The sequence below is a fragment of the Periplaneta americana genome, chromosome 2 (assembly GCF_040183065.1).
Source record: "Periplaneta americana isolate PAMFEO1 chromosome 2, P.americana_PAMFEO1_priV1, whole genome shotgun sequence".
Classification (NCBI taxonomy): domain Eukaryota; kingdom Metazoa; phylum Arthropoda; class Insecta; order Blattodea; family Blattidae; genus Periplaneta; species Periplaneta americana.
The window spans coordinates 33,989,331-34,008,627 of record NC_091118.1 but is presented as its reverse complement, the minus strand read 5'-3'; the positions used below and the strand labels follow the sequence as shown (position 1 = coordinate 34,008,627).

The following is a 19,297-nucleotide window of genomic DNA, read 5'->3' as shown; positions in this document are numbered from 1 at the left end:
TCATTAGTGTGAAATCCTTTTTATGAAGGTATTAGAAGCTGGAATGCTAATACAGGGTTGTTTCCGATCTCTGATAACGAATTTCAATGACGTCATGTGCGTCAGGAATCACACCGACAGCGGAGAGGGGTGACAGACCAGTTGTGAGTGATTTCATAATCAGAGTGCATGGTGTATCACAGTAGCAATGCCCAAGAAAATCGAGCCTTTTTTGGGAGGGGTACATAACTCTTTCCGATGCCAAATACAGTTACGTGAAAATCATAGGAGCCCGCAAAAAACGTGGTTTTGTCATTTCCAAGAAAGACATCTTGTGTGTACTTAATAAGACTGGCAAAGCTCGGATGGGATTAATTGCAGAGTGGAAAAAGCAAGCAAATCCACCCCCCGTCACAAGTCGCCGAACCCCACGAGATGATACAAATTAATTCCATTCGAGCTTTACCAATCTTATTAAGTACAAAGAAGATGCCTTTCTTGGAAATAACGAAACTTCGTTTATTGCAGGCTTCTTTTATTTTCACTTAACTGTACTTGGCATCAGAAAGGCTTGTTATTTACCCCTCCCAAAAAGGCTCTATTTTCTTGGGAATTTCTGCTGAGAGTCGCCTGCACTCTGACTATGAGATCACTCACTACTGGTCTGTCACCTCGCGCCACAGTTCAGCTGTCGTGTGACTCCTGACGCACATGATGGCATTCAAATTCGTTATCAGAGATCGGAAACAACCCTCTAGAAACCTTAATTATGGCTTTATTTATAATTGAAGCACTTTCTTTTATCAACTTTAGAATAAAATAAAGCCATTTAACAACACCACTTCTTTAATAATGATTACGTTCTAATAAAATAACTCTGCTCTCACAAAATTCCTCACACAGTTCATATAGGTTCACAAATTATTCTTGCAGTCTCAATATATCGAATTCATTTTCAAAGGTAGACTAATCTAATTCTTGATTTGATGAAAAGCTATGTAACTTTCAGTATTGATTATTTTCTGTAAAATTATATTGTTTTTCAAGATAATGCAGCATATTGGCATAAAATCTACAAAAAAAAATTAACAGAACTATTGAAAAGGAACAGTGTCATCTTTGTAATGTCGTTATAATTGCAATATTCGGGCTTTTAGAATAAGATCCTTTGATGTGCGTGGATTAAAGAAAAAAAAAGGAAGAAATACTCCTACAGACAAAAGAAAAACGTAAGCCATAAAATATAAGGAAAAAATGTAAAGCTTACTGGAAAAACGTAAGGTCTGGCAACCCTAGTATACTAGAAAGCGGTATGAATGTGACCGCAAAATGAATCGTCTATGTTACAGGAAAGGTGGACTGCTCCTCAACAATTTACTGGGGATAGTCGGAGCCGTACTCATGGGGTGCACCAAGTTGTTCCAGTTGTATGAATTTCTCTTCCTGGGCCGCTTCATTATCGGGGTGAACTGTGGTGAGTCCTCAGAAATTTGTTTTATTTTCTTTTTTAATTGACTTGATTCTTTCTGCTACGAACTGTGTGTAACTCGTCTTCAATAACCCGGCAGGTCTAAACACATCGCTTGTGCCCATGTACATCTCGGAGATTGCGCCCCTCAATCTTCGGGGTGGTCTTGGTACAGTGAACCAGTTGGCAGTGACCGTGGGGCTGTTGTTATCCCAGGTGCTGGGAATTGAGCAGATCCTGGGGACAGACGACGGCTGGCCCGTACTGCTTGGTAAGTAACTGTACTTCACTTTCTAGATAAAGCCTATGGATTAAAACGTACGTTATTTCGTGAGTAGTGATGAGAAATATATGCAAATGCATATTTATATCGTAGCTGCGTATCTTAGCATTCCAGTTGTCGCGCACGACTGTCGCTCCACTGACAACTATTAATATTATGGTTTTCTCGCGTTCATGTCATTGCAGCTTGTTTCCAATTTTCATAGCTTTCAACAATCGATCTCTCATTATTGACACAAATTTTAAGCTCTGAAGTGGCATTTGTTTATCAGTTACTAATAAAGGGTGCGTCAGAAAGAACGGGTGGATTTCAAACTATCGATATGCAGCGAGGGGAGGGATATAGTGAGGGGGACCACGACTGTTGGATCAGCCAGAGAATGCAGTTTCAATTGAGAACATGGTGTTGGTCTGGTGTACAGCGTGCTTTCATCGTAGAGACATTTTTGAAAAATGAAGAGTCTGTGATCGCCACTCAGGACCCATTTCGACATCGGATGTTACGCTAGGATTCCAACTCGGAATACAAATTTGCGGTGGGTAGCTTCATTTCGTATCACAGGTTCAACATTAAAGAAGAAATCACCAGGACGAACACGGAGCGCGTGTGTGGAGACAGATACTAGGTTTTCCGGCCACCTCAAAGATCAGCCCGCAAACATGCTACTGCACTGAGATTGTCCGAGGCTACGGTAAGATCTCGCGCCCTGCGACTTCTTTCTTTGGGACCATTTGAAGGCGTAAGTTTGTAAACATCGATCACATATACAGAATGAACTGAAGACGGCGATTCGTGAAGAAATCGCTGTAATTGTACCAGCTATGTCTGTGAAAGTGATGGCGAACTTCAGAAAACTCCTCGATGCCTGTATTGAAAGCCAAGGAGATCATATGGATGATGTGGTATTCCATAAATAAACTACATGTATTGGTGAGTCTGTTGATAACAATAAATTTTTGATTTGATGAATCCTTACAATTTTCTTGCCTTATGAAATCCATCCGTTCTTTCTGACGCACTCTGTAGTTGAGGAGCGAGAGTCCGCAGCGACCTGTAACGTCAGTTGAAACTGCAGCAGTTACTATCATTACTATTAGTCCGCGCTAATCAGTATAGGTTAGTATGCCATATACAGGATGATTCACGAAGTTCTCCCTCGATTTATGGAGGTGATTTCTGGTATTACTTGGAACAAAAAATGTAAATAAATTAATGAGATCACATTCATAATTACAGAGTTAAAACATATTTTCGAAACGCGTCATAGTGAATGAAGCGCTAGGTATGTTTATTGCCATAACTACGTGCACTTTGTTGATAGTCGCTATTTATTATCAGGTACGGTATCAGATTAAAGTACAAAGAGTTGCTTCAACGCATTCTGGATGCCGCGGTGACAATAAGGAACAAACGTGCAGAGCTGCAAAATGTTAGACGTGCAGTTCACACCCATGCGGATCGTTGCCTTGAGATTCAGAGAGGCATTTTCGAAAGTGTGATTTAAATCCATTCTAAATGAAAGAGACTAATACATAAACAAACAGTTGTTTATATTTTTATTATTATTTTTTTTTTTTTTACATTTTTGTTAGTGAAATCCAGAAATAAAAGTTTTTTTTTTCTGCCGTTTTCAAATTATCGTAACTCTGTAATTATGAATGTGATCCCACTAATTTATATACATTTTCTGTCCCAAATAACCTCAGGAATCACCTCCATAAACTCGGGGAGAACTTCGTGAATCACCCTGTATACATCTTTATATTATCTCTCCCGTGTGTTGCTGAGACAAAGACGACACTCGAGATGAATGCAAAAATGTTTTGGTTACCTTGAGTCCGAGCAATAACATACAGAGCAGCTTGTCTCTTATCGTCCACATAATTTTGACTAATAAGTGGATGATTTCGCACATCGTTTTTTTTTTTTGAAAATATATGTTTGTCCATGATTGCAAATAAATTTAATTCCTTTTATTTCTTTGCGGAATGTCAGTCCATGACAATAACTTACAGCAACTTCACGAAACTTACTAATTACGTGTTTCATGTTTAATTAAGATTGATGCTTGGTTGTTCATGCATATATGTGCATATTTTGGACGTTTGCGCATGTTTCATGCATATTTTTTATTTTTATAGCGAACTGTTTCCTAGTTTTCTGTAGACTGTGGTAAAACGGGTAGTATAGTAATTATTTACCAGTACTTCAGTTGATGGTCTGAAGAAGATTAGGGTAATTAGCAAAGTGCTTCAAAGATACTGTAGTAATGTGGACGTTAATCCTAACGTGTTACCAGATTATAAGTTTTGCCATCTCACTTCGTGTAATATAGAAAAAAGTTTTTCTATTCACTAATCTATTTCCACTGACAGGAGAAATAAGTTGGATCTTGAAAATTTGGAAAAGGTTATTGTGCCCAAAGTTTCATACAGTCATGAAAAGAAATTAATTGTTTATATCAAATTAGTTTTAAATAAATTAGCAATATCCAATATATTTGGGATGTTAAAAATAAAACAGTATTAAGAAATGCACTTCAATCCTTTCCAGAAACTTCGCGCATTGACGTTAAAAAACCTCTGTCTTCTTTAAAGCATCCAGATCACAAACTTTATAATTTCTTCATTTCACTGCAAAGCTATCAAATAATAATAAAGCATAGAACAGTAAGTTTTCCATTCTTCACTGTGCTAGAAATAGATATCTAATGTGAGTACGATAATGAATACAACAAAAATTTCATAAATTGTAATTGAATTCAGCTCCCAGAACTACTGAATAATTGTGTTATGTTTCTATTTGGTTGTGTTGTGCAGGTCTCGCGGTATGTCCCCCCATCCTACAGCTGCTGCTGCTGCCTTGGTGCCCTGAGTCTCCACGTTATTTGCTCATAACTAAACAGTGGGAAGAAGAGGCCAGAAGAGGTAAGTAAAACAACTTAGAATTTAAATAAATACGTTAGAATGGAATCTAAGAATATCTGATGAAGTATAATATAAATTTAGTTCTAAGTGATTGTTCTTCTGTTTTTAATTTATTAACATATGGGACTATGTTCCTGTGAAACGATTTTAAATAAAGCACAACTTAAAGGCCCTCTCCGAATTGGTAACATATGTTGTTTCATTGATTCATTCATGTTGTTGTTGTTGTTTTCTAATGCCAGGCATTTGACAATGAAGTCATTTGACCTCTTGCACTCCAATATTTTTCAAAGATATTATCATGACCAGCCAATGAAGCACAGATTTTGAGATGTTCCGAATCCATTTCTTGGTTTGAGTTGCACAATGGACAGTTAGGGGACTGATATATTCCAATTCTATGCAGGTGTTTGGCCAAACAATCATGGCCTGTTGCCAATCTAAATGCAGCTACAGACGATTTTCGTGGTAAATCGGGAATTAACTGTGGATTTTGATGCAGAGAGTTCCATTTTTTCCCTTGGGATTGGGTTATCAAATTTTGTTTGTTGAAGTCTAAGTATGTAGATTTAATAAATCTCTTCACAGAGTAATACGTAGATTTAGTAACAGGTCTGTAAGTAGCAGTGCTGCCCTTCTTTGCTAAAGCATCCGCATTCTCGTTTCCCAGGATTCCACAATGGGATGGTATCCATTGGAATACAATTGTTTTATTGAGTGATAATAATTGAGAGAGCATTTTAGTTATTTCTGCTGTTTGAGATGAAGATGTGTGTTTAGAGACGATTGATAGAATAGCTGATTTGGAGTCTGACAATATAACTGCATTCCTAAATTTATTGATATGGCATAGAAGATTCCTGAGACTTTCCCTTATTGCAACGATTTCACCATCAAAACTTGTTGTTCCATATCCAAGAGAGCTATAAAGTGAGAAGAGACAGCACGTAACACCTGCACCAGCACCTTGTTCTCTGGAGTATAATATAAATTTAGTTCTAAGTGATTGTTCTTCTGTTTTTAATTTATTAACATAATATCGGACTATGTTCCTGTGAAACAATTTTAATTAATGCACAACTTAAAGGCTCTCTCCGAATTGGTAACATAATGTGGTTTCATTCATTCATAGTGTTCTGCCCAAGGGCAGGTCTTTCACTGCAAACTCAGCATTCTCCAGTCTTTCCTATTTTCTGCCATTCTCTTTGTCTCCTCATGATCCATATATCTTAATGTCGTTTATCATCTGATATCTTCTTCTGCCATGAACTCTTCTCCCGTTCACCATTATTCCTTCTAGTGCATCCTTCAGAAGGCAGTTTCTTCTCAACCAGTGACCCAGTCAATTCCTTTTCGTTTTCCTGACCAGTTTCAACATCATTCTTTCTTCATCCACTCTTTCTAACACAGCTTCATTTCTTATTCTGTCTGTCCACTTCACACGCTCCATCCTTCTTGATATCCGCATTTCAAATCCTTTTAGTTGCTTCTCTTCACTTCGTCTTAATGTCCATGTTTGTGCCCCATACAATGCTACACTCCACACAAAGCACTTCACAAGCCTCTTCCTTAGGTTTTTTCTCCAGAGGTCCGCAGATGATGTTCCTTTTTCTATTGAAAGCTTCCTTTGCCATTGCTGTCCTCCTTTTGACTTCCTGGCTGCAGCTCATGTTACTGCTTTTAGTACACCCCAAGTATTTGAAGCTGTCCACTTGCTCTATTGCGTCATTTAGAATTCGCAAGTGTACCTTCTTTACTTTTCTTCCTTTGACTATGGTCTTCGTCATGTTGGCATTTATCTTCATTCCATACTGCTCACAGCTGTCATTTATTTCCAGTAGCATAACCCTTACTATCATCTCCTCTTCTGCTAACAACGCCATATCATCAGCAAATCCTATGCAGTATGCACTTTATTCTTCTTCGTTCTACTTTTACCCCTCCCATGTTCTGAAAGCTTCACCAAATCCTCCAAGTAGATGTTGAACAGAGTAGATGATAAAGGGCATTCTTGTCGTACTCCTCTCCCTGTTTCACTTCCTTAAGACATTTCTTCTCATCCTGATTTTGACGCATTGTTTCATATATAGGTTACTGAACAGCCTCCTGTCTTTCCAATCCACATTTATTTCCTTCAGAATATCCATCAGTTTGTTTCAATCCACTCTGTCAAACGCCTTTTCTAAGTCCACAAATACTATATACACTTCTTTATTCTTCTCTAGCTATATTTTGCCGATTGTTCGTACTAATCCAAGTGCATTCCTTGTACCTATTTTGGTAACATAGGTGATTTATTGTTTACTGTTTTGGAATGGCGACAGAGTGAGGCGAGTGGTCTACTGGCTTGCAGCTCACATAGTTTTTAACCACAGTCCAAATCCCCTTGCAAGGACGAGCACTCGCATACCTTTAATTGTTTTTCTTTTTCATTTCTTGTCATCCATTCGTGCTGCCTTGTATGTTGCAGCGTTACGGAGACTGCGAGCATCGAATCAAGTGGAGGAAGACATAGAGGAGATGAGGGCTGAGGAGCGGGCACAGCAGGCCGAGGCCACTATATCCATGATGGAGCTGATCTGCTCGCCTACACTGCGTTCACCCCTCATCATTGGGGTGGTAATGCAGCTATCTCAGCAATTGTCAGGGATCAATGCTGTGAGTATCGGCATAAATAGGAAGCATTAATATCCAAGTATTAAATATTTTTCAATTGTACATGTTGGCCGTTACATCTGAGGTTGGAATATTCAAACCTGGCTAAGAGCAGTGCTTTTTAAAGCTGAAAAAAGAGACCAAGGGAGTGTGCTTAAACAGTACAGGGTGTCAGAATAAACGCTAAGTAAATACAGTATGATTCATATAAACATTTACCATTTTAATGAGTTATGATTTCCATTGGCGAAGCTCTTAATTGGCTTTTGAGGCTTAGCGTGCCCAAAAAATTAGAGTTATTATATCTAGCAACAGTAATCCTATAAGCTTGTAATAACGATGTATCGCAACACTTTGTTTAACTCCGGCCCTTTCATATACTAAGTTCAATGTTGACAGTCATTCCAGGATGCAAAGTTCTGTGCAGAACCTCTAAAGGCATGGCTACGGGGGGGACTGGAAAGAGGGTATCGATTTGCTATATCTCCATTTGAAATGAGGCTAGTCTTCAGTCACAATAATATGTCATGCTATATTGGTGTTCTCTGAAAGCATTGCATTGTTGAGTGTTAGTTTAATCAAAAGTGCATACCTGTGTCTATGTTACATATTATTTTTGTGTAAAATGGCTCATACTGAGAAAACATTGTGGTCATTATTTGTAGAAATAAGTGAGAAACTATTGGGCGAATGAAATAAAATATGCCTAAAAGATAGGAGATCAACACCACATTTACTAATTAAAATAGCGGATGGAAGAAGACAAATACAGTTTTTTCAATTTTCATGGTATAAGAAATATCCTTAGCTAACAGGGTGCTCTGAGACAAATAAGTTATATTGTTATACCTGCAGTCTGTTTGGGGGTGAAAATGAGTGGTCATCATCTCCTTGTGGGGTCTGTGTCATAAAAAAGAATTGTAGAAAAGCCGAGAAACATCTGCTGTATAAAAAGATACAGGTATAAGGTAGGCAGATTTCTTCAGCCTACCCTTGTCACTGATAATTTCTCTTTGGGAAATTGAATATTATGATCTCTGTGGTTCTAGGACAATTTATATTGGTTCTCCTGACATGATTATATCCAGTGTTGATATTGGTATTGGCTATTAGCAATAGCATCAGTCACATGTCCAAAAATTAACAAATTAGGGAAATTTGTAACATGATAAAACAAATTAAAAATTTAGGTAAAAATGGAATCCAGCATGTTGTGACATGAGTGGAAATGAGAGAGTTGACTTGTTAGCAGAAAAAAAAAGGATAAAAAAATTGTCATCGAATAACCCTTAAGTGTATAAAACAAATCATAAGAAAGAAAATTATAATTTTAAATTAATCCGTAAAAATGATAATTTTAATTGGAGAAAAATACTCGAGGATCCTGGATTCATACCTGAAGCACCTCATAAATCAGCTGTTGCCATGTTTAGGTTGACTGGATATGATTGTTTAAGCAAACATCTCTACAGGATCAAGTCCACACCTATGGAATAACAGCTAGCGCATCTGGCTGTGAAACCAGATGACCCGGGTTTGAATCCTGGCTGGGGAAATTTACCTGGTTGAGGTTTTCCTTCAACCCAATATGAGCAAATACTGGGTAACTATCGGTGCTGGACCCCAGACTCATTTCACTGGCATTATAACCTTCATTCAGATGCTAAATAACCAGTACTCTGGAGTAACGGTCAGCGCGTCTGGCTGCGAAACCAGGTGGCCCGGGTTCGAATCCCGGTCGGGGCAAGTTACCTGGTTGAGGTTTTTTCCGGGGTTTTCCCTCAACCCAATACGAGCAAATGCTGGGTAACTTTCGGTGCTGGACCCAGGACTCATTTCACCGGCATTATCACCTTCATCTCATTCAGACGCTAAATAACCTAGATGTTGATACAGCGTCGTAAAATAACCCAATAAAAAAAAATAATAACCAGTACTCACTTCTACAGGGTGTTTTTGTGCTGAAAACGTTCTGGATTACAAATTCCCAGGTTAAAACATAACAGGCATTTGGAACAGAATTCTGTGTGTGCAATGTTGCAACCAAGTCAACAATTTTGTCGATGGTGAGAATGCTGGAGACAACTGGCTCGCTTCTTTGTGAAAGTGGAAAACATAGACCTGCAATGCTGCAAGCTTGTGTGGATGATGTTCGAGAACATTTAAAAAAAATCGTTGCATCAATTAAGCCAGGAAACAGGCTACTCATACGGCAGAGAGCAGCAAAGAAATAGCGTTTACGAGCATACTGAATGCTTGTAGTACAGGAATTGAAGTGCGCTATTGCCAAAACTGTATGTTTACGGTATTACGGCGAACTAATCACTATATACTGGGTGTTCAGTTCAAAGTGTGTCATGGCTCGCTGTATGCAGTCATGTGGCTAGTCGATGAGCCTAGGGAATTCAATCTTCCTACACTTCTGCAGAGGTGTTTTACCTATGTGCCAGAGAAGTTGCCTAGCAAGTACGGCGTTCATTCTGAAGAGTACTTACCGATATGTATGGTAACACCCATAGTGGCAGGAATGTGAACTGTTTCGAAACATGTATTGAGGTGAGTTTTTTCTTACTGTCGAGATATGGGGAGAGGGTTAAGACGATTACTTACGTATTTGTTGACATTAACTTCGACGGTCAACATGGACACAGAGCATTTGATTTGTGTTGTGGTATGCAACCGATGATAACAAATACCCTGCATACGACTTGGCCGCGCAAAACACAGTTCGAAAGAGGTTATGGTAGCACACAGACCGTACAGACCGCCATCTGTTGCTACGACGTTCAAGTTATACCATACACGTTCTCAAGTTCAGATTGAACGCCTTGATTAATAGGCAACTTCTCTGACATAAAAGCTGAAACTCGCTTCAAATCGCTGACTCATCAACAGTGACGTCATGACACACTTTGAAATGAACACCCAGTATATTCTGCAATAACACCCAATATCAATATCAACAATGGACGACAATTCTCCCCGAACCATAGAGATCGTAATGTTCAATTTCAAGTTTTTACTAACTCCCAAAGAATTATAACTCATTAAAATGTAAAGGTTTATATGGATCACCCTGTATATAGAATTGTAAGTTTATTCCAACTCGGTCTAAACAGAATGTCCTCTGTTCTGTTCACAAGAGCGGTACTTTTTAATTTTTGGTGTCTTATAATTTTTTTTGTCCGTTTCTGTTTGTACTGTTATTTAGCACTGATGTGCTGCCTTTGCAGGTGTTTTACTACTCCACGCTACTGTTCATCAGCTCGGGCCTCACGGACGAGAGTGCCAAGTTCGCGACAATTGGCATTGGTGCCATCATGGTGGGGATGACACTGGTGTCCATCCCACTTATGGACCGCACAGGGAGGCGGACACTGCACCTCTATGGCCTTGGGGGCATGTTTATCTTCTCCATTTTCATCACCATCTCGTTTCTCATAAAGGTTTGTAAGAAAGACACTGATCGAATAATGGGCTTTTTCCCTGAATGTTGCCAACATTAAAATTCATAGAAGAGTATTTTGTTGGCTGCATTCTTCAGTAACTCACAGATACAGTGGCGCCAACTTATATGGGCTCGTGGGGCCCGAGCCCACCCAATAATTTGTCGTTTTATCATTGTTACTAATGACATTTATCTTAACTTATACATCAAGTGTTTGGGCCCACCCAATGTTTTCAAAAAGTTGGCGCCACTGCACAGATATATGTATTTTTACAACTTGTTTAGATGTGCAAGGGTTGCCAGTCCTGTTTGCATTTCTTATATTAATTCAGCACTGGTCGCTATATGAGTATTTTGCTTAGTATCAAATTCAAATGGCAATCACGTCAAAATGGAAGGGGTTGCAAGTTTGTCCTTCTCTCTAGCTGGCTTTATAAGTATTGGCTATTCTTGCTACAATTTTTTTTAAATAATTCACAGTACTCTGTAGAGAAAATATTTGTCAGACCAGTAGCTCAGTTATGAATGAATAATTATTGATATATCTTTGCAAAGTCAATGGACTTCTAATCTTATTCGGGTTTATTATTTCCCATATATTATTTCAATGTACCGAAGTACATATGATATTTCCATGCAGATATTCTGCGTCATCATACGATGAAAGAGTAATGGAACGGAGAAAAAATCTCTCCAGCACCGAGATTTGAACCCGGGTTTTCAGCTCTACGTGCTGATGCTTTATCCACTAAGCCGCACCGGATACAACCCTGGCGTCGGACAGAATTGTCTCTGAGTTCCAACTCTTGGGTTCCCTCTAGTGGCCGCCCTCTGCACTACGTCATAGATGTCTATGAACATAGGACCGAAGTCCACACATGTGCTGAGGTGCACTCGTTATGAGTGATTAGTTGGCCGGGATCCGACGGAATAAGCGCCGTCTTAAATCACTTCGTGATTTACGCATATCATATATTATTTCAATGTACCGAAGTTGGAACTCAATCAGAGACAATTTTGTCCGACGCCGGGGTTGTATCCAGTGCGGCTTAGTGGATAAAGCATCAGCACGTAGAGCTGAAAACCCGGGTTCAAATCCCGGTGCCGGAGAGAATTTTTCTCCATTCCATTACTCTTTCATCGTATGATGACGCAGAATATCTGCATGGAAATATCATATGTACTTCGGTACATTGAAATAATATATGATATGCGTAAATCACGAAATGATTTAAGACGCCGCTTATTCCGTCAGATCCCGACCAACTAGTCACTCATAACGAGTGCACCTCAGCACATGTGTGGACTTCGGTCCTATGTTCATAGACATCTATGACGTAGTGCAGAGGGCGGCCACTAGAGGGAACCCAAGAGTTGGAACTCAATCAGAGACAATTCTGTCCGACGCCGGGGTTGTATCCGGTGCAGCTTAGTGGATAAAGCATCAGCACGTAGAGCTGAAAACCCGGGTTCAAATCCTGGTGCCGGAGAGAATTTTTCTCCGTTCCATTACTCTTTCATCTTATTATTTCCCTTTAAAAGTTCCTAGACCTTTTCTTGAATGCAGGTATTTCGCCAGACAACTTACTCTTACCTAAAATAAAATAAAAACGTGTATTTTGTAGTAGAAAAGCCAATTGCAAATAACTCGACCGGGAAGTATTAAAGCAGGTATGGACATTCTTTTCAAAGAAATGTAGCCTATATTGTGATACATCAAAAGAAGGCCTCTATTCTTAAGAAAACACGAGGTTGTTACTTCAGCTCGGTACTTCAGTGCCCCCCCCTCAAAAGTTATAACAGGAAAAATACAAAATGCTTTGTATGCAACCACCTGAACGACACTGTATATAGCGACCTCTTCAGGGTGAACATATAAAAAATAAGGTTATTAAATATGTGGAAGTTTTTATGAAATTAAAGGGAAAATGGCCAACCCTTGCACAAGTGGCTTTGTACTCGAGCTCCTGTTGTGTAACATACACTTCACTTATGGCTGAATGTTGTCATATTTTAAAACTTCAACATGATTCCCCTGCCCTTTCCCTGATTTCATTATCTTTTTACAGACTAAGAAGATTTTCTTTATTGTATATTAAACTTACAGTTAGCAATTATTTCAAACATTACTGATTAGAAACGGAAATTAAATGTTAGATTGAAAACGAAAAATGTGATTGATTTTGTTTGTTGTAAAGAAGTATGTACCTACAGTAAAACTTATTTCATACGTTTCGCACTTATGTGTTTTTCACATTTATTCAATTTTTTTTCCGAGTCCCGATAAAATTCTTACACTTTTCATGTTAATTTATTTCTCTTATACGTTTTTATGTGTTTCTACACGTATATACGATCGTATTTTAAATTATAGGAGATACCAAACGCCATTAAATACATTCTAAATCAATTTTGTTCGAAATTAGGTTTACTGTGAAAATGTAAGAACGCGAAAAGACATTACTTGTTCATTTTTAAGATGCAGCCCACTTTGAAATTCGTGGAAATTCACAGCTACCCATGCTTGTCTCCAATAGTGTTGTGCCCTTTAATTATGTTATATTAATACACTGTTACTGCTTTAGAAACAGTGCAAATTTTCGTAACACATCGTGATGTACTGGTAACTGAATAAATTAGGGAACAATAAAGTTACCACAATTCCTTAGAAGCAAGCAGTCCAAATAACTGACTCTTTTTTATTAATCACATATTAAATGAAGATCACACGTTAAGAACAAGATTAGTCAATTTCGTAAAATGTTTTGAATTGGAATTTGAAATGTAACATGTCAGCCAGTTTTGCCTCTAAACAGCTAAGATTTGCTATAAATAATCTTGTATTTTTCAAGAATGTGTTATAAATTTCAGTACTGTATTACAGGCTTAAAGATGGCTTAACTATGAAGTTGCAAATTTCTCTTGTGAAAATTATACTGCATAAATTCATTCTTCCCTAATAGTCTTCAAATGCTATTTCAGGTCTTATTTAATTTCAGTTGTACGTTTTTCTCACTTATGCATTTTTCCTTGACACCCTATAAAAACGTATAAATGAAGTTTTGCTGTATATACAGAATTAAGAAAAATTTGAAAATAAGTACTCCTATATGCGATTTTTTGGCGAAAATCAAGACCGATTTCAACTTACATAAACACCAAATCTTGCATATTTTCACAGAATAATGGACTGGAATGTAGAACGATGTTGAAACACTGTATATACACTTAAATAATGTCTGTTCTGTAGTAAGAGGTTTCCAGTTCAATTTAGGGTAACGAGATTCACATCGATAAAAAAGAGGACACGAAGCTTCAAAAAGGAGGACATTGTTCGAAAAAAGAGGTCAGAAAATATGTAATAGCCTGCTTTGATTTAGGTTTAGGCCTATATTATACTTCAAATTACTAGTACAGATTTAGGCTTATATCATACTTAAAAGTATGTTAATATCTATTTCATTACAAAATAATTATAATAATAATGATTTTACAGTTAGCTGCATATTAAAGTCAAGGGAACTATAATTATTAAAGAGGACAGAAAATATCTATTTATATTTAGACCTATGTATATTTTGTTTAAAATTCTGTCAATATCTATTTTATTATAATATACTTATGATAAAACTTGATAATATAAAAAGATTTTACAGTTAACTACATATGAAAGCCAAGGGGACTATAATTATTATCAAAAGGAGAAGCAAAGAGAGTTATGAACATTAGCAAAGAAGATATTCCGTCCACTTACAGGCAAATTACTTCAAAAGGGCGTCAAATCAGATAGTTTCAAAATATCAGGCATACAAGTTACGAAAAGGAGGACATTTCTTGATTTTTTAAAAATCCGCCTGGACCCCAGACAAAGAACTAAAAAGGAGGACATGTCCGGATAAAAGAGGACATCTGGTCATCCTAGTTCAGTTGCTTGTATAAGTGGCTATTATTTTTTCTTAAGAAGTAGCGGACAACGTTCATGGCTGTAATTTCATTGTTTTTAATTTTAGATATGAATGAAATTGCGGCTCTAATGAGTTAAGTTGATGCGTTTGTAGTGGCTTTTCCGTAATAATATGGCTCGTAAATGAGATCTAGGGAGTGTTATTTTGTGTTATTAAACCAAGCAAAGTTCACAAATTCATTAATTGAAATGATCAGATTTCCCAGCCCCAAATTCGGGAAACCTTGCAAATGATGAGATGGTAATAAAACTGTAGATTTTTAATTTATGTGAAAAACAAATGCTGCAAAAACTAAAAATTTAACACAGTGAAATCTGTTGTGAAGAAAACTCGTTATCCTTACATTTTATAATTAAGATAAACAATAAGGAGCAGCTTTACTTCTAGATGTTGTATTTCTTAGAGCTGTGCATTTGCTTAATGTGATCTTTTTTCATCAAAATCATCGGACATAAACTCAAGTTCGCTGTAATCACTAGCACTGCCTTCAGCATGTGAGTTTGTCATTTCGAGTGCTATTCTATTCATAAGGGAAAATACACTTTCAGTTGTAGTATTGGTTCCAGGAAAGCAAAAAACTCTGCACTGTATGAAGGATACATCGGCACAAAGAATATGTCACCCAGCTTCGGGAATGAAACTACAGTTGTGTTGGTTAGTGTGTTTTATTTTTATTTCTGTTTACAAATGGACAATATGGATCTGTGATAAGAGAAGTAACTAAAAAGGGTGTGCATTATATTTTCTCTTCATTTGGAGCAACATTCTGAAAGTAGTCCCAGCTAACAACAAATTTTTCCCTATGGTTCACTCAAAGTATATTGCACAAAGCTTTAATAGTACAGGACTTGAGATTACAAATTAAACGAGTGGTTGCTGCTCTCGATGCCGAGATAATGCTGAGAGAGGCCACACAGCAAGTCTCATTTTATACGCAACCTGGTGGTCACATGCCTGTAGTGAAGGGATGTGGTGTCATTTGGGCGTGGTCACATAAGTTACAAGTTCATAGCCTAAGTATTAATAACATTAGAATTCGGCTGAGGCTTATAGTGTTCTCACAATAAGCATTTCAAATTCTGTCATTTTTTATTTCACCACAGATTTTGAAACAAGGGAAAGACGTATTTTACGTTAGTAGGATTTATGCTGAATTGAGTAGGCTTACAGTTGAGAAAATATGGGCTGTATTCATAGATATTCTTAGTGTGGGCTTCCGATGGATGATCGGCGAACTAACGTTTTTCGTATTCATAAACCAGTGTTAGCGATATGATATGATATGATATGATATGATATGATATGATATGATATATGATATGATATGACATGATATGATATGATATGATATGATATGATATGATATGATATGATATGATATGAAGAGCTTGCGGGAAAAACGATGAATATCACATTTCTATTAAAGATTACATAATGATCTAATTGACTCTAAAACTGCAAAATGTAGTGCTGTTTCTATAGAAAATAAAGAAAAGGATTACTGTATTCGGTGATAATTCTCCTTTTTACCATTTTTCATAAGAATAACATTAAATTTCGCAGTAATCCATTGAATTAGATAATGAAATCAACCTTAAGAAAACTGTAACATTCATCATTTTTCCCGCAATCTCTTCATATGGTATAGTATAGTATGGTATGGTATGGTATGGTATGAATCCTGTACAAGTAACCAGTCAATAGCCGGGGCTAGTTTAGCACGCTCGTAGCGCAGGTTAGCGAAATGTCTATGAATAGCACCCTATGATTTTTATTAAATTAAGAGACCATTTCATTTATTTTATTCCATATTTATTTGCCAATCTTAAAAAAATTACTGTCCATGTGAAAAGATTCCTAAATTTGATTAAATTTTTACAGCTTAGGTAAATGAATGACAAATTGGTGTTGTGTATTGCCTTTGAAAAAATACGGAACCAAGTGTTCAAATTCTTGACTTTTTTGAACAAATCGTGAGTAATGGGTCACCATATCATTAACTAGAAAAAAAAAAAAGAATACCTTACAATATGAATTAAAAAATAAGTTTAGGGAAACCACGAACATACAATTTCTAGAGTGGAACTCTTGGAAAGAGCTTCAGTGAAGGACATATTTTACAGTGTTACATTATTCTCATTTCAATTCATATACATATCTGGGAAAAATACGCAAGATTGGAAATATATATATAAATAGAAAAAGTCTTCGTTTTCACCTAACAATTGCGTTGTGAAGTGCATTTCGTCAATTTTTCTTCACCAAGTATAGCTTGACTATAAATAACAGTAATGGGCTATCACGAGAAAAAAATAAAGTCAAGTAAACAACTGAAAATAATATATCTCCAGAAGATTAATTCTGAAATATTTTGACTTACTGTAATGAAGTACGCTGATAATAATACTTCTTAGTAGGTCCTAATTTGTAATGAATATTTTTCTTATTACAGTTTAGGCGGCATTTTTTTAAATAAAAGTATTGCGATTAAAGAGTCAATTTTATAAAACTGTATTTTTAAGTTTTATCGAAATTCCAGAAACCAATTAGTAGAAAACTCATACTGTACCATCACTTTTAAACGCGAAGAATTGAATTGATCTTTAATTAAAAGTAGTAAATTACCTATCTCAGAGGAAGCTGTGAAGATTACAAGTGAATGAAATTTATCGCATCAAATAGAAAAACAGTGGACAGATTACGTGTTAGAACAGAATCATACAATTAATGAGAAATAATAATTTTGTGCTTAATGTTGCAATATTAATTAAATAATTTGAGACGGAAATTAGTATGAGTAAAAATGCATACAGTTATCTGTTGCTGAACTTAACGATGAACACAGTCAACCAAAAGAAATGAAACTCATATAAATTATTCAGACTGGTACGAAATGTAACATTCTAAACCTTCTAACATGTTACGACCTCAATAAGAATGTTTACTTTCTTTATCTGATATATACGTCTTTCATATTCTCGCGTCATTCCGTTATCTGACACATCTTTTATAACTCACTTCATTCTTTTAGCCATCGATTTTACCTTCAATCAGAATTTGACCTGTTTATGGAATGTAAAATTACATTAAGTAAAGTAATGTCCTTAAGTTAAATAGAATATGACTACCTTATTTCATCCTATTGAATAATTTTCTTCGAAAAGAAATGAAGATAATGTACCAGTAAGTTACCTTGATATTTTTATTTTATACGATTTAAAAGGTCCGATTAGACTTATATCACTAAATATCGTATTGAAAAACACTTCATGAAGTTAGAAGAAATGTCGTAAAATGTACAAATATCCCTATTTCATTTTAGGATAAGTGATTATGTTTTTATGAATGCTGTTGAAGAGAAATACAAATTGCATAAATTATTCTTAATTCCCCATAATTTTTACAAGGTTTTTCACATTTGATTTTTAAAAGCACACTTTCACATACTCCAAAATCCATAAAAGTACATCTTAAGAACAGAGATATATGAATAAGTTTATTTTCGTCTCTTCATTTTAAGGTCTGTAAGTAAACTATAAAATTATCATTGTATGGTACACAATTCTAAAATATGTCCAAATAATCAAATGAATCCAAATTTAAAATATGTAACCATACATCACAATTTTAGTTGCAAAAAGCTATTTATCACTAAATTACTTTCATTTTGTTGTAAATGATTCTAGTAGATTAATGATAAATTGTTTAGTCGAATATTTCTTATTGAATTATGAAGGAAGTTGTTTTTTTGGAAAGATAGAGGCTCCGAAAATAAGTTTTTTATTCTCATAGATATTGAGATAAAAGGACTACTAAACCAAAGGTGAAATAATCGAAAACATCACTCTGGAGGTTAACAGGAACAAATCACAGGATATTCTATTTAATGATGATAATGACGATAATGATGACTTTTTTTTCCATTGTTTCATAACTTTGTAAATACAGTAAAACACAAAGAATCAAGAAGTGCATATTGTATACATCTTTTTCCTTACCCCCAGTAATATTGTTTGTATTAATTTCTTACAGATTACATTTTTGTCTTGATGTATGTTACACCGTCTTAAGAATTCCAAATATACCGGAAATGATATGCTACAAACTATTATTTATGCAATATTTGCCATTATTAATTTCTCTTGACTGTGTAAATTGCTTCTAAAATTGAGTGAAGGCCACTTTATATTTCAATGTTATACTAAAGTTTCATTAATATTTATGGCATTGAAAATATGCATTCAATTCATGACGTGTTTTGTAATTAATTTCATTCGTTTTAGCAACTTTGTCTCTGAAATAATTAGTCTGTCTTCGGGTACTGATAATCATTTTTATAAAAACTTTTTGAACCAAATTCCATATGCATATTTCACAAGCATTTTTACAGTATTTTTTGTTTCCGTTTTGTAAATATAAAACAAAACAGACTTCTTCCTATCTCTGTGGATAAAATTATTAATCGAGCTGATATTTTAAATACAAAATTTTCAAGGTTTTCAGGAGTACGTTTTAAAAATGATCTATTTTAATTAAGAACATTATCATTTCAAAATAATTCTTTCTCTTAAA

The 19,297-nt window shown here is 36.0% G+C and overlaps 1 protein-coding gene across 22 annotated transcripts in view; it reads left to right on the top strand.

The window, feature by feature from the left end:
• Glut1 (Glucose transporter 1) overlaps positions 1–19,297 on the top strand; it is a 122,584-nt gene that overhangs the window by 66,693 nt on the left and 36,594 nt on the right. For all 22 annotated transcript variants that reach the window (XR_011330006.1, XR_011330005.1, XM_069814966.1 and 19 more), the window contains 5 exons: positions 1,329–1,453; positions 1,548–1,718; positions 4,550–4,657; positions 7,128–7,315; positions 10,546–10,758. Coding sequence is in view for 20 of the 22 variants with exons in the window: in XM_069814966.1 (XP_069671067.1) it covers positions 1,329–1,453; positions 1,548–1,718; positions 4,550–4,657; positions 7,128–7,315; positions 10,546–10,758 (805 nt within the window). In the remaining 2 variants the exon portion in view is untranslated. The remainder of the gene's footprint in view (positions 1–1,328; positions 1,454–1,547; positions 1,719–4,549; positions 4,658–7,127; positions 7,316–10,545; positions 10,759–19,297) is intronic.